Below are 15,211 nucleotides of genomic sequence, written 5' to 3' on the forward strand. Positions count from 1 at the left end.
AGCTGTTTTCATTTCAGTCAGCTTTGTGTTTTTGACTGTTTGACGCCATCTTGTGTTTGAATAATGCACAGGTTAGTGTATACTCCATCAGCTGTTTTAGATTCTGTCAGCTTTGTGTTTTTGACTGTTTGGCGCCATCTTGTGACTGAATAATGCGCAGGTTAGTGTATACTCCATCAGCTGTTTTAGTGTCTGTCAGCTTTGTGTTTTTGACTGTTTGGCGCCATCTTGTGTCTGAATAATGCGCAGGTTAGTGTATACTCCATCAGCGGTTTTCATTTCAGTCAGCTTTGTGTTTTTGACTGTTTAGCGGCCTCTTGTGTCTGAATAACGCACAGGTTAGTGTATACTCCATCAGCGGTTTTCATTTCAGTCAGCTTTGTGTTTTTGACTGTTTAGCGGCCTCTTGTGTCTGAATAATGTGCAGGTTAGTGTATACTCCATCAGCTGTTTACATTTCAGTCAGCTTTGCGTTTTTGACTGTTTGACACCATCTTGTGACTGAATAATGCGCAGGTTAGTGTATACTCCATCAGCTGTTTTAGATTCTGTCAGCTTTGTGTTTTGACTGTTTGGCGCCATCTTGTGACTGAATAATGCGCAGGTTAGTGTATACTCCATCAGCTGTTTTCATTTCAGTCAGCTTTGTGTTTTTGACTGTTTGGCGCCATCTTGTGTTTGAATAATGCACAGGTTAGTGTATACTCCATCAGCTGTTTTAGATTCTGTCAGCTTTGTGTTTTTGACTGTTTGGCGCCATCTTGTGACTGAATAATGCGCAGGTTAGTGTATACTCCATCAGCGGTTTTCATTTCAGTCAGCTTTGTTATTTTGACTGTTTAGCGGCCTCTTGTGTCTGAATAATGGGCAGGTTAGTGTATACTCCATCAGCTGTTTACATTTCAGTCAGCTTTGCGTTTTTGACTGTTTGACACCATCTTGTGACTGAATAATGCGCAGGTTAGTGTATACTCCATCAGCTGTTTTAGATTCTGTCAGCTTTGTGTTTTTGACTGTTTGGCGCCATCTTGTGACTGAATAATGCGCAGGTTAGTGTATACTCCATCAGCTGTTTTCATTTCAGTCAGCTTTGTGTTTTTGACTGTTTGGCGCCATCTTGTGTTTGAATAATGCACAGGTTAGTGTATACTCTATCAGCTGTTTTAGATTCTGTCAGCTTTGTGTTTTTGACTGTTTGGCTCCATCTTGTGTCTGAATAATGCGCAGGTTAGTGTATACTCCATCAGCTGTTTTAGATTCTGGCAGCTTTGTGTTTAATTAAAGAAGTAATAAACTATTACAGCTCAGAACAATGTTTTGTGTCAAATTTTTATGTTGTGTGGTAAGTAGCCTTGTCATAATCTGTATAAAATACGTTAAGAATGGTTGTTTTCACAGAATAACCCCAACGGTCTTATATAACATTGCTTCGATTTGAGTCAATCTGCCGATAAACCTGTCAGGCTTCTAATCTTGGATGTACTTTAGTTTTATTAGATAATATAATTTATAATACATTTTAAGATATATTTGTATTTTTAATATGATATAAACAACTGCAGACAGCAGCAGATATGAGGCTCTGCAGGGAGGAAAATATACTTGCACAAAATAATACAGCAGAGCACAATTGACTCTCAATGCGAGCCGGTCCTGTAAATCTCTCATGAATGTGCATTAGAAATGCAGTTTCGCTTGCAACAGGCAAAAATAGGCCAGCCTGATGGTGCCGGTCGTTTTCAATTTTTTTGGTGAATTTCCATTGTATTTTAATTAGATTTGTGGCCAACAGGTTGAGGAATGCAGAGGAGCAAATAAAAGACAATGCTCTGCCGTCTTCTGGCAGTATTGATTTAGTGAACTCCATTCGCTGAAGTGTACACACACACACACACACACACACACACACAAATGGAGATGCGCTGTTCTGAATGCAGAGAATGCTGGACAAAAAAACACTGATTCTAGCCTTTCACTTCTTTCTCCGATTTCTTTTTCATCTTCAGTCATTCATTTTTATGCTTCTCTATTTCAGATCAGATTAATTCTGTCACCTATTTGAGATAGGGAGAAAAAATACCTACATTTATTTTAAAACTATTATATTGATATTATAATTATTTGTTTTGTTTTTGTAAATTAAAGATAATCAGATACAAAACACATACATAAACACTTACAAACAAACGCACACATACACACACGGAAATGGAGATGTGTTGTACTGAATGCAGAGTAACTGAAAAAAACTGGCCTCCTGTCTGTGTCGCTTCATTCGCTGCTTTTTTATCTTCAGTCATTCATTATTTCCTTCTGCTCCAGATCCTGTTATTTCCTCAACACAATTTTATTTTATTTTATTTTATTTTATTTTATTTTATTTTATTTTATTTTATTTTATTTTATTTTATTTTATTTTATTTTATTTTATTTTATTGTTTAATTTTATTGTTTAATTTTATTATTAATTTATTTTAATTTAATTTAATTTAATTTACTTGTTATTTATTTAATTTTATTATCTATTTAATTTAATTTTATTTACTTGTTTATTTATTTAATTTTATTATTTATTATTTATTTTATTTTCTTTACTTGTTTATTTATTTAATTTTATTATTTATTTTATTTTATTTTATTTACTTGTTTATTTATTTAATTTTATTATTTATTTTATTTTATTTTATTTACATGTTTATTTATTTAATTTTATTATTTATTTTTATTTTATTTTATTTACTTGTTTATTTATTTAATTTTATTATTTATTTTTATTTTATTTTATTTACTTGTTTATTTATTTAATTTTATTATTTATTTTTATTTTATTTTATTGTTCTCTTTCATTTCTTTTAACACATATTTTGATATTTTAAAAAACAACGACATTATTCTTTATTTTGTGAACTCCATTGTCTGAAGTAGCCCCAGTCTGTGATTTACACACACACACACACACACACACACACACACACACACACACACACACACACACACACACACTGAATTCAGAACAGCTGTAAAAAAAGCATCACCGATTCTACTTTTTAGCGCTTCATTCTCTGCTTCCTTTTTCGTCTCCAGTCATTCATTTTTTTCTCCTCCTCTGCTCCAGATTGTATTAATTCTTCCACACGTCTGAAAGAGAGAGCGAGAGAAAGAGAGAGAGAGAGTGAGCGAGCGAGCGGGAGAGCGGGAGAGCGAGGCTCACAGGGAGATTCAGGATGCTGCTGATGTTGCCGCAGCACTGATGATGCTCCGCAGGGAGAAATCCTGAAACACACACACATGCACACACATCGCGTCGCGTCTCTCTCATCTCGCTCTGCTTTTATAGGAACTTGCTGTTTTGAGTGTGTGATTGAGCAGGAGCTCTGCGCGTCTCCGCTGCTGTTTATGGGGGAATCATGAAGATATGAGAAGAATGAGTGTGTGAATATGATACTCAGGTAAACAGCGCACGCAACGCAGATGCCAGGGACACAATGGCAAGTTTTGGGAAACTTACGGATTACTTTAACCGTCGGCGTTCCAGGGATGAGCTCATGGCTCGGAGAGATGCCCGACGCAGCGGCAGTTACTGCTGTACTGTGGCAGAAGCCAGGTATACTCCAGAAAAACTGCAATGGGGACACTGGGCATTTGGGGAGTTCTCTGTGTGTGTGTGTTTGTACAGCTAAATGTGTGTTTTTTTAGAAAACGGCCATACATGTTTGTTGATAGGATACTTGAATGATTTTTAAAGAGTTCCATGTGGCATTACATGAAGTAGATTTGTGTTTCTGCAGTGTTTGTGCCGTCAGTTCACCTGGATGGGGCAGAAATCGTCTGGTCAGTGGGTGGACAGAGCAAGGCTGGATTAGAGAATTGAGCGGCCAATCACATGAGAGACTCTTGAGGGTGGGAGGAGCCAGGGGACTGTGATTGGCTGAGGTGGAACTGTATCATCAGGATGTTTTAGTCATCAACCTTTGAAATGGAAGGTGTGAATGCTCATACATCAAACCTCTGAATGCAGTCAGAGATGTTTGATTTTGGGTGAAGGTTTGTTGAATTGGATTTATTTCGGGGAAAAGAAGAACAGGTATAGACAAGTGAGGCGTTATGGCTTGAGTATTGAGCTGTACTATGAATTTAGGGCAGCTCAGATCATTTCTGATGAGATTGTTGTATTTGTGAGGTTATTAGGGTGTTTCTCTCAGGAGAAATATCTGGAAAGCTGGAGACAGAGATTGATGAAGAGTGTTATGATGTACTCACCCCCTTGTGTTGTTCAGAACCTGAGGATTTTCATCTTTTGAACACAAAAGGAGAAATAATATGCTCCTTTTTTATAAAATGAAAGCATACAGGGGGGTGATTCTCAGTCAGGTTACTATTACATAATTGTTTTTATTGTATGTTAGAATATTTATTTATTAGCTTTTCATAATTCTCATGGTTTCAGATTGTACGTTAAATTTTGATGGTTTTATTTTGTGGCTTTGTCACACACACAATACACACCAATTGTGCAATATTTCTGCTTCTATTTTCAGTTTTCATTTATTTTTTAGTTTAGCTTTAGTAATTCTTTTACTTCAACTTGTATATATTCATTTAATTTAAAATAAATTTGTTAATAAATTAGTTACTAATACCAACCCTATTCTTTCATGCATGTATGTATGCATGTATGTATTTATGCATGCATGTGTATGTATAAATATAAATAAATATATATATATATGTATGTATGTATGTATGTATGTATGTATGTGTATATATATATATATATATATATATATATATATATATGTATGTATGTATGTATGTATGTATGTATGTATGTATGTATGTATGTATGTATGTATGTATGTATGTATGTATGTATGTATGTATGTATGTATGTATGTATGTATGTATGTATGTATGTATGTATGTATGTATGTATGTATATATACATACATACATACATACATACATACATACATACATACATACATACATACATACATACATACATACATACATACATATATATATATATATATATATATATATATATATATATATATATATATATATATATATATATATTTATATTTATACATACACATGCATGCATAAATACATACATGCATACATACATGCATGAAAGAATAGGGTTGGTATTAGTAACTAATTTATGTTTATGTTAATATATGTATGTATGTATGTGTGTGTATTTATGTATATGTACAGTATATAATAATAATAATAATGGGCAACATAGTGGCTCAGTGGTTAGCACTGTTGTCTCACAGCAAGAAGGTCGATGGTTCCAGTCTTGGCTGGGTCAGTTGGCATTTCTGTGTGGAGTTTGCATGTTCTCCCCATGTTGGCGTGGGTTTCCTCCGAGTGCTCCGGTTTCCCCCACAGTCAAAACACATGCGCAGTAGGTGAATAGAAGAAACTAAATTGGCCAAGGTGTATCAGTGTGCATGTGAGTGCATATGGGTGTTTCCCAGTACTGGGTTGCAGCTGGAAGGGCATCTACTGTGTAAAACTAAGCCGATGGAAAATGAATGAATGAATAATAATAATAATAATAATAATTTCTTATATCTTTGCACTTTTCTGAATACTCAAAGCACTTTACAGATATAAAGTATACAGTACAGAGACATATATTTTTGAAACTTGTTTATAAAATAGGTCAGGACTACTTCATCACTGAATTGATTGGATCATATAATCTAGTGTTATTAACTTGAATAAATCCCAGTGTTTTCAGGATAGAGGTGGATTAAAAACATACTTGTAGTGCCATGGGCAGAGCATAACAAAAGATTAGGAACAAAAACTTTTTTTTTCAATTCGGATAAACACAGACTGATGATTCACAGTGTGAAAAATAACACACACTCAATTTTGACTTCATGTTATCTTAATTCTACTTCTTAAATGTTAAATCGACTTTTTATTTCAGGCCTCCAGGTTTTCAAACTCTTTAGAGAGCATTAATAAATCAGATTTTCATTATTAGCTCTTTGTATTTCGTTATAAGTCTACCAAGTGATCTAGACTTTCTTTTTTATAGGCTTTATGTAAAAAGCAAGATGGAAAAACCACATGAAGCCTTTAATTATTGATCAGTAGTGGAAGTGTTTATCATCAGAGCTCAATCAGACGCTCGACAGCTGCTCTCCACATCTGGGCTTCCCATTTATTTCATTTATTTACTCCTGTTAATGTTTTCGTATAGTGAGATTATTGTATCTGGGATTTCTGAAACGCAGAACATCTTCATTTTGTTAGATTTTTTTTTTACTCCAGTGTTTTGGATGGTAATGGTGTTGCATAAGCCGAGGCTGTTGAGATCACAGACAGACGCCGTCACATTCTGCTGTTGAATTTCCTCATGCCGTTTGGAATTCACAGCTCCAGTGTTGCCAGATATTCACAGCCAAATCTACACACGCTGTTACTCTCATCCTGCACCATTGAAGGATGCTGTTTTTAATGTTTTTGCTACAACCTCACTGACCGACCGTATTTATTAGGGGTGCACCATATAATTTCAACATCGTTATTGTCAGATCGCAGAATTTCCAATGTCACGCTTAAAGTATAGTTGACCAGGAGCCACATTGTGGAGTCTTTATTAGTGTAAGTCAACAAAAAGTGTATCGTTTACATGCTCTGTAATCATTAATGGCTTAAACATTCATGCAAATGAAAGTATTATGTTCATAACTTTATTAAATATTGTATTTATGTATAGATAAATGACTAAATGTGTAAATGTGTGATTTTGTTATTTATATTTTATGCAGATTCTCACCAATACAAAATTATCCCATTCATTCTAAAATGGCTTTATTTTCAAATCTTTTCGTTTCATCTGATTAAATTATGTTTAATATCCCAAAATGTATTGCAGAAGGATGAAATATTGGATTGTCAAACTTTTTTCTGTATCTTTTTTTCTGTGTCCTAATCGTCATTACATTCTTTACATACTGATTAAGAAAGGCAAATTTGCTAAACAGCATGATATTGAATATGAAGTGCTGATGGGAGTCTAATGGCGATATGCAAATTGAAGAACTCATTTCCATAATGACCGACGCAATCTACTAAGAGCTGCACAAATTAGGTTGTAAACAAGCAGAGCTGGTTATAATCAGGTATGGTCAGTCTGCTAACAACACAAGCGCAACGGGGGTTAAAGGAAGACTCCACTTTGTTGGAAATGGGCTCATTTTACAAGTCATGTAGAGCTGTTGATTGAGTTTTTCCATTTTTCAGTCAATTCAGCTGATCTCCGGGTCTGGAGCACTTTTAGCTTAGCTTAGCATAGATCATTAAATCGGATTAGGCCATTAGCATCTCGCTCAAAAAATTCAAAAAAGGATTTCGATAATTAAATCCTATTTAAAGCTGGACTTGGTCACACTTTATTTTGATGGTCCGTTGCATCTACATGCCAACTAATTCTTATTAGATAATAAGTAGACTGTTAGGTTGGGGTTAGGGCTAGTGAAAGTTGACATTTACTTGCAAAGTTTGTTATAGCCAGTTAAATGTCTGTTTAGCAGCAGTGTCAGCAGATATTAAGCAGACAGTCTACTAATACTCAAATAAAGTGTTACCCTGGACTCTTCTGTAGTTATATTGTGTCTAAGAATGACAAAAATTAGATTGCTATTTACTTTTTTTGAATTATTTGAGTGAGATGCTAAAGCTCTTATATTCATTCGTTCATTTTCCTTCGGCTTAGTCCCTTTATATATTAGGGGTCGCCACAGCGGAATGAACCGCCAACTTATCCAGCTTATGTTCTATGCAGTGGATGCCCTTCCCACCCTGTGTCACCCATGCTCTGATATGAAAATCTTAAAATTCTTCTTTTTTGACATCATGGATAAAAACTGATCACTCTCATATGTTTGATGTACACTCGAAGATATTAAGCTTCCTAAAAGGGAATTTTGCAACAGTGTCATAAAAAATGTTGTTGCTGCCCTAAGATTTTTTCAGTGAATGCTTCGTTTTTTTTTTTATTTTTTATATTTGAACAACGTTTAAAAAACAAACAAAAAAATCAAAACAAAGAAATAAAATAAAATTGGCATTAATTAAAATATTATCTAGTTGCAAAGAAAATATTTCATTTTTCATATTTCCTAAGACGTTTTAACACTAAAAAAAGTCAAATATGAACTAAAATAAAAAAGTTGTAAATTGTTAAAACTATTAGACACTGATATTAAAATACAGAAATAATTTGCAACATATAGTAGATGCTAATAACACACCTTCAGCTTTTAAGACCGTGGATGCACCAAATATTAACAGATAAATAAGCAAACCGGATCCCTTAGGAGAAAACCTAGTGTCAAACATCAACAAAAATCATTTAATAACCATAGATGTGTCTGGCGTAATAATAAGTGTCAAACAAATATACAGTGCAAAACATTGCTTGGAATTGATTGTAAATTTTAATTGTTGATTTTTTTTTTGTGTGTGCACTTATTATTTATTTTTTAATAATTATGTTTATTGAATTTTCACAATACAGATATAACCAAACATCTTCAAAAGAGACACAAACAACATTTTCAAAACAAGGGAGAAAAAACAAGAAGAAAAGGAAAATAAAACATTGCTTATTTTCCAGATAATAATATAGTTAAACTATTCCTTTCCTATTTCTATTCCTTATATATATATATATATATATATATATATATATATATATATATATATATATATATATATATATATATATATATATATACATATATATATATATACATATATACATACTGTATAGATATATTTTTTATTATTTATTTTTTGGTTTTTTTGTTTGTTTGTGTAATACATGGGTAAGATGTACCAAGGGAATGACCTCATAAATGATCTTGTTTTGTGCACTTATTGATTATTGATCTGCTGTTTATGATTGATTGTTTGTGTTACAGGTCACTAGAAAGACGCCTGCAGAGGCCTCTATTGGCCAAATCCAGAACATTACCCAGCATCCCTCAGTCCCCCGCCACCATCCGTGTGCAGCAGGCGGAGAGCGATTGTGAACGCCAACATCGGCCTCGTGTTCCTTCCAGCCCCGGAGGTCTCGAGGCCTGCACCATTCCACCTGCAGGTACTATGTGCTCATTTTAACACACACACGCGCACACACACACACACACACACACACAAACACACACACGCACACACACGCACACACACACACACACACACACACACACACACACACACACACACACACACACACACACACACACACACACACACTTTATTGAACTCTCCATTATGATGATTCTAGATTATACATTCACGGGTTGCCTACAGAACTGCCTTAATCCTTCGTAGCATAGCTTCAACAAGGTACTGGAAATATTTCTCATGTCCATAAATCAAATATATCATGTCCATATTGACATGATAGCATCGCATAGTTGCTGCAGATTTGTCAGATGCACATCCATGATGCGAATCTCCTGTTCCGCCACATCCCAAAGGTGCTCTATTGGATTGAGATCTGGAGACTGTGGAGGCCATTTGAGTACAGTGAACTCATTGTCATGTTCAAGAAAACCAGTCTGAGATGATTCACGCTTTATGACATGCCGCGTTATCATGCTGGGTGTAGCCATCAGAAGATGGAGACACTGTGGTCATAAAGGGATAAACTTAGTCAGCAACAATACTCAGGTAGGCTGTGGTGTTGACACGATGCTCAATTGGTACTAATGGACCCAAAGTGTGTCAAGAAAATATCCCCCACACCATTACACCACCAGCTATTTTCTCTTTTACGGACCATTCTCTGTAAACCCTAGAGATGGTTGTGCTTGAAAATTCCAGTAGATCAGCAGTTTCTGAAATACTCAGACCAGCCCGTCTGGCACCAACAACCATGCCGCTTAAAACCAAAGTCACTTAAATCACCTTTCTTCCTCATTCTGATGCTCAGTTTGAACTGCAGCAGATCGTCTTGACCATGTCTACATGCCTAAATGCAGTTACTGCCATGTGATTGGCTGATTAGAAATTTGCATTAATGAGCAGTTGGACAGGTGTACCTAACAAAGAGGCCGGTGAGTGCACTTGCAGTTCAGTATATACCAGAAACACTTATTCTTAGTTGAATCTTATGAAAAATTTATCAAAATCTTAAAGAAAGATTAAAAGAATAAAGAAAGATTTATTTTACTATTTAATTTTACGTATAAAGAAATCTTTCAAAGTTCTTTAAAATTTTATATATATATATATATATCTATGTTTATATGTTTATATGTATGTGTGTGTGTGTGTGTGTGTGTATATATGTATATGTATATATATATATATATATATATATATATATATATATATATATATATATATATATATATATATATATATATATATATATATATATATATATGTTTATATATGTTTATATATGTTTATATGTATGTATATATGTATGTATATGTGTGTTATATGTTTAGTATATATAATGATTACTTATGTGTAATATTTGTTTAATTCTTTAAGGGTCTGAAAAGATTTCTTTCAAATTTTACATAAAACATTAGTCATTTAGAGTATTTTTTTCAGAAAGTGACATTTTTTTTCATTGTTGTGAGTGAAAATTAAGAATATTTTGAAATATCAATGTATTCGTTCCTCTTAATGTAAAACATTGATTTTGTGAAAATGAAACATAACCTTTAAACATATAAATTATACATAAAAATGCCTAATTAAAATGTATATAAACATGGTACGCTTTGTAAAACATGTAAAACTTAAAAATGAAAGCATTTTTAATTAAAGTTTGAAATAGATGTCATCATTAGTTTAATATAGAAAATAAGGCATAGGACTAATAACATGCATTTTACACATAACTATAATTAAAGGCATAATTAAATGTACCAAAAATATTACCATATTACATGCATACTATATAATATTTAAAAAAACTCAACAATGTTTTTATTTCTAATCATTTTTATATGACAGGGATAAAAATGTCTATCTTGAACAGTCTATTTTTAAACGCTTATTGGTCCCAAAAAATTCTCTTCATTCAATATATAAATATTTTTGATCATCAGTGTATAAATGCACAAAACTTCCTTCAGTTGACCTAATAAAGCTAATAAATAATCTGATTAAAAGCATCAGAGAGAGAGAGAGAGAGAGAGAGAGAGAGAGAGAGAGAGAGAGAGAGAGAGAGCTGGTGTAGTTGTGAATGGATGATTTTTCATTCGGCGTCTGGAGCGAGACTCTTCCACGCGGCACATTCCATTCACAACATGTGTGAGTTTTAGCTCCATGTGCGATTGTTTAGAGCATTCACTCCGTCATGTTTACTTGTGTCTGCTTCACACAGCCAAATCCCCCCTCACTGTTTCTCCTCATCCTCAGCGCTGAGCTGCTCTTCTGGAAAGCTGCTGTGGAGGATTTTTTCACTTTCTCTCCACTGTTAAACCCAAAGTCTTTGGCTTCCTCCCCATTCTAGTTGCCTAGCAACTGTCATCGCCAACAGCGGAGCGTCGCGGCACTTCAACACACACACACTCATACTCTCACGCACACACACATGCACGTGCACTCGCTCATGCACAGACACACAAACACAAATGCACTCAAATATACCTGTAAAAACACAACATACTCACGCAACACACACACACACTCTCACACAGATTCAAAAACACAAATGCACATACACTCACAAACACCAACACACACAGAAACACAATCACACGCACACAAACACACAAATGTACTCACACATACTCATACTCACACACCATACAAACACACAAACACTAACACACACATACACACACATACACACACACACACATTGGGTTTTATGGATTCAAAATACTTAATTCTGTGTGAATTATGAGCCGTTTCCTCATGGGGACCAAAACAAGTCCCCAAATCATCACAATTGACAGGTATTGCTATACTTGATGTGATCATGCATGATGAATACCAGGACCACCACCACTGGTGTAAAGTAACAAATTACAAATACTCAGAGTACTGTGATTGAGTAGTTCTTCTCAGGGATTGTCAATTACTAAGTAGTTTTAAAAATGTGTACTTTTACTTTCCCTTGAGTACATTTTTACTGCAGTATCGGTACTTTTACTCCACTACTTTCCTTCAACCTGCAGTCACTACTTTATTTTTTCTTGTCTATGAGGATTACAATCCCTCCTGTCCAATCAAATCAAACATAGAAGGTAAATCACATCATAATGAACTACCTCAAGACATGGGCGATTTATAATTGCAGCAAACTGTTGGAAGCATTCAAAGTGTCCAAGAAGATGTCCAAAGTCTTTACACGCATTGACCCAGAGACTGTTTAGATGCATGTCACTGATGAGAAGATGACGGATGTTATGATGTCCGAAATGACCTTAAACATCCAGCAGGCACAAGACGTCAACATGACGTTAGATTGACGTTGTACCCCAACATTGCGGAGATGTTGCATTTTGTTTGGAGATGAAAATCGGGTCGACATCAGAACCCAATGTCAGGCGGACATCAACGTCCAACCTAAAATCAACCTAATATCAACGTCTAACGATGCTACAGCTTGTCGATGTTACCACTATGACATCTATCGGATGTTGGATTTTGGTTACCATACCTGACAGATAAATGTCAATATGACGTCAGTTCGACGTTGAATTTTGATGTTGAACTTTCCAACACAACCTAAAATCAACCAAATATCAACGTCATTTGACGTCGTTATTAGACATTAAAATAATGTTGTTCTTAGACGCTGACTGGACATTGAATTTTGGTCACCTGACATTACAACCTAAATCTAACCTAATATTAACGTCTCATGACGTTTTGTGCCTGCTGGGCAATAACTAAATGTAACTAAATAACATGTAAATGCATCAGCTTTTTACAGCGTAATACTCACTACTCTTGAGTACTTTTAAAAGGGCTACTTTTTACTTATGTGTTGAGTAATGTTTACAACAGATACTTTTACTCTACTTGTATTACATTTTTAGGCAAGTAAGGGTATTTACTTTAGGGGCGTCACGGTGGCACAGTGGGTAGCACAATCGCCTCGCAGCAAAAAGGTCGCTGGTTTGAGCCTCGTCTGGGTTAGTTTGCATTTCTGTGTGGAGTTTGCATGTTCTCCCCGTGTGCTTCCTCAGAGTGCTCCGGTTCCCCACACAAGTCCAAACACATGCGCTATAGGTAAATTGAATAAGCTAAATTTTACATAATGTGTGTGTGTGTGTGTGTGTGAGTGAATGAGTGTGTATGGGTGTTTCCCAGTGTTGGGTTGCAGCTGGAAGGGCCTCTGCTGTGTAAAACCTATGCAGGATAAGTTGGCGGTTCATTCCGCTGTGGCGACCCCAGATTAATAAAGTGAATAAGCCAAAAAGAAAATGAATGAATGAATGGTACTTGAGGATGATTTTTTAGTACTCTTTCCACCACTGAACCACACATACACACACACACACACACACACACACACACACTCGCACTCTCTTAATCGCAGCGTCTCCCTCAGTGTGCTTGACATGCTCATTATGCTGGGCTCATGTCAGATGAGGGCCGTAATATCTGCTATAAACTCTGACCCAGATCTGACTGACTCCAGTCTAATAAACAGCAATAAGTCTGTTCCAGCGGCCTGACTGACGGCTCCCTAATGTCCTCATCACATCCAGCAGTGCAGCAGAGCTAAAACAAGCAGCCCAATAACTGGCGTCGAGACACTCTGAGATGTGTAGCTCTTTATACAGTCTGTCATAGCAGCTTCACAAAGAAAACAAGCTTTAACCTTAAATCAGGTGAAATCAGTTAAACGAAAGGAGTTCATTTTAATCAAATATGGGCAGCGCGGTGCCGCAGTGGGTAGCGCTGTGGCCTCACAGCAAGAAAGTCGCTGGTTCGATTCTCGGCTGGGTCAGTTGGCATTTTTGTGTAGAGTTTGCATGTTCTCCCCGTGTTCGTGTGGGTTTCCTCCGGGTCCTCCGGTATCCCCCATAGTCCAAAGACATATGGTACAGGTGAAATGGGTGAGCTAAATTGTCCATAGTGTATGCATGTGAATGAGAGTGTATGGGTGTTTCCCAGTAATGGGTTGCAGCTGGAAGGGCGTTCGCTGTGTAAAACATATGCTGGATAAGTTGGTGGTTCATTCCGCTGTGGCGTCCCCACATAAAGGGACAAAGCCGAAAAGAAAATGAATGAATGAATCAAATATTTAAAAGGATCATTGTACTTAGTCAAATAAAGTAAATACAGTAATATTCCATATTCATGTAACTTCTTTCTGAGTTGAAGCAGATTTTTAGTTCACAGCATGTTTTACAATGAAATTAAATGTTGAAATAAGGGTTATTTTAAGTGCTGATTATTATTATTATTATTATTATTATTATTATTATTATTATTATTATTATTATTATTATTATTATTATTATTATTATTATTATTATTATATTGATTATTCATAGATTATGCACCAAATTAGATTTGTTTTCCTTTACGGAAACATTTTCTCTGATGTGGTCAGAAGTCTTTTTTTTTATTCAAACAGAAGAAAGAAATTCAAGTTAGTCAGCTAACTTTAAACGTGTTTAGTGCAAGAACATGTCAGAAGTTTACTTTGAGTAATAAGATAATATCCATCATTTATATAATTTGAATCCTGACTCCCTCGTGAAAAAATAAAATAATAAAATAAAAAAGGTAATAAAAATTCATTCATTCATTCAGTTTCTTTTTGGCTTAGTCCCTTTATTAATCTGGGGAACCGCCAACATAAGTGATTTGAGTCATTGCAGAGATGTATGGATGCAGTCCTCCAAGCTCATGATGGAGTCAGACACAATATTCATTCTGTTTCCACTGCAGCATGACCACATATTCTATACTGGACATTATTGAAGGTTCAGTCACAAGACTTTTGTCTAAGCAAAGTCAGATCTTACTGTCCTAATTAAATCATTCAAAATCAAGGCATAATCATATTTTATTGTGCTCAAATAAGTGTAATCTAGAGGCCTTTGCCTTTCATATAAGACACTTCTGATACCAAATGATCAACTAGAAGTCAAGATTATTTGCTGTTCCTAAAACTTACATAGGTGACAAGACTTCTGTCAGGTAGTGTGTATAATAACAATTTGCTCAACATATATGCCAACAT

General features: G+C 35.1%; 1 protein-coding gene across 1 annotated transcript in view; it reads left to right on the forward strand.

Moving 5' to 3' along the window:
- LOC130218595 (ankyrin repeat and fibronectin type-III domain-containing protein 1) overlaps positions 1-15,211 on the forward strand; it is a 173,625-nt gene that overhangs the window by 24,454 nt on the left and 133,960 nt on the right. The window contains exon 3 of the mRNA XM_056450830.1: positions 8,955-9,133. Within this exon, the coding sequence (XP_056306805.1) occupies positions 8,955-9,133 (179 nt within the window). The remainder of the gene's footprint in view (positions 1-8,954; positions 9,134-15,211) is intronic.

The sequence above is a fragment of the Danio aesculapii genome, chromosome 24 (assembly GCF_903798145.1).
Source record: "Danio aesculapii chromosome 24, fDanAes4.1, whole genome shotgun sequence".
In the NCBI taxonomy this organism is placed as follows: Eukaryota; Metazoa; Chordata; class Actinopteri; order Cypriniformes; family Danionidae; genus Danio; species Danio aesculapii.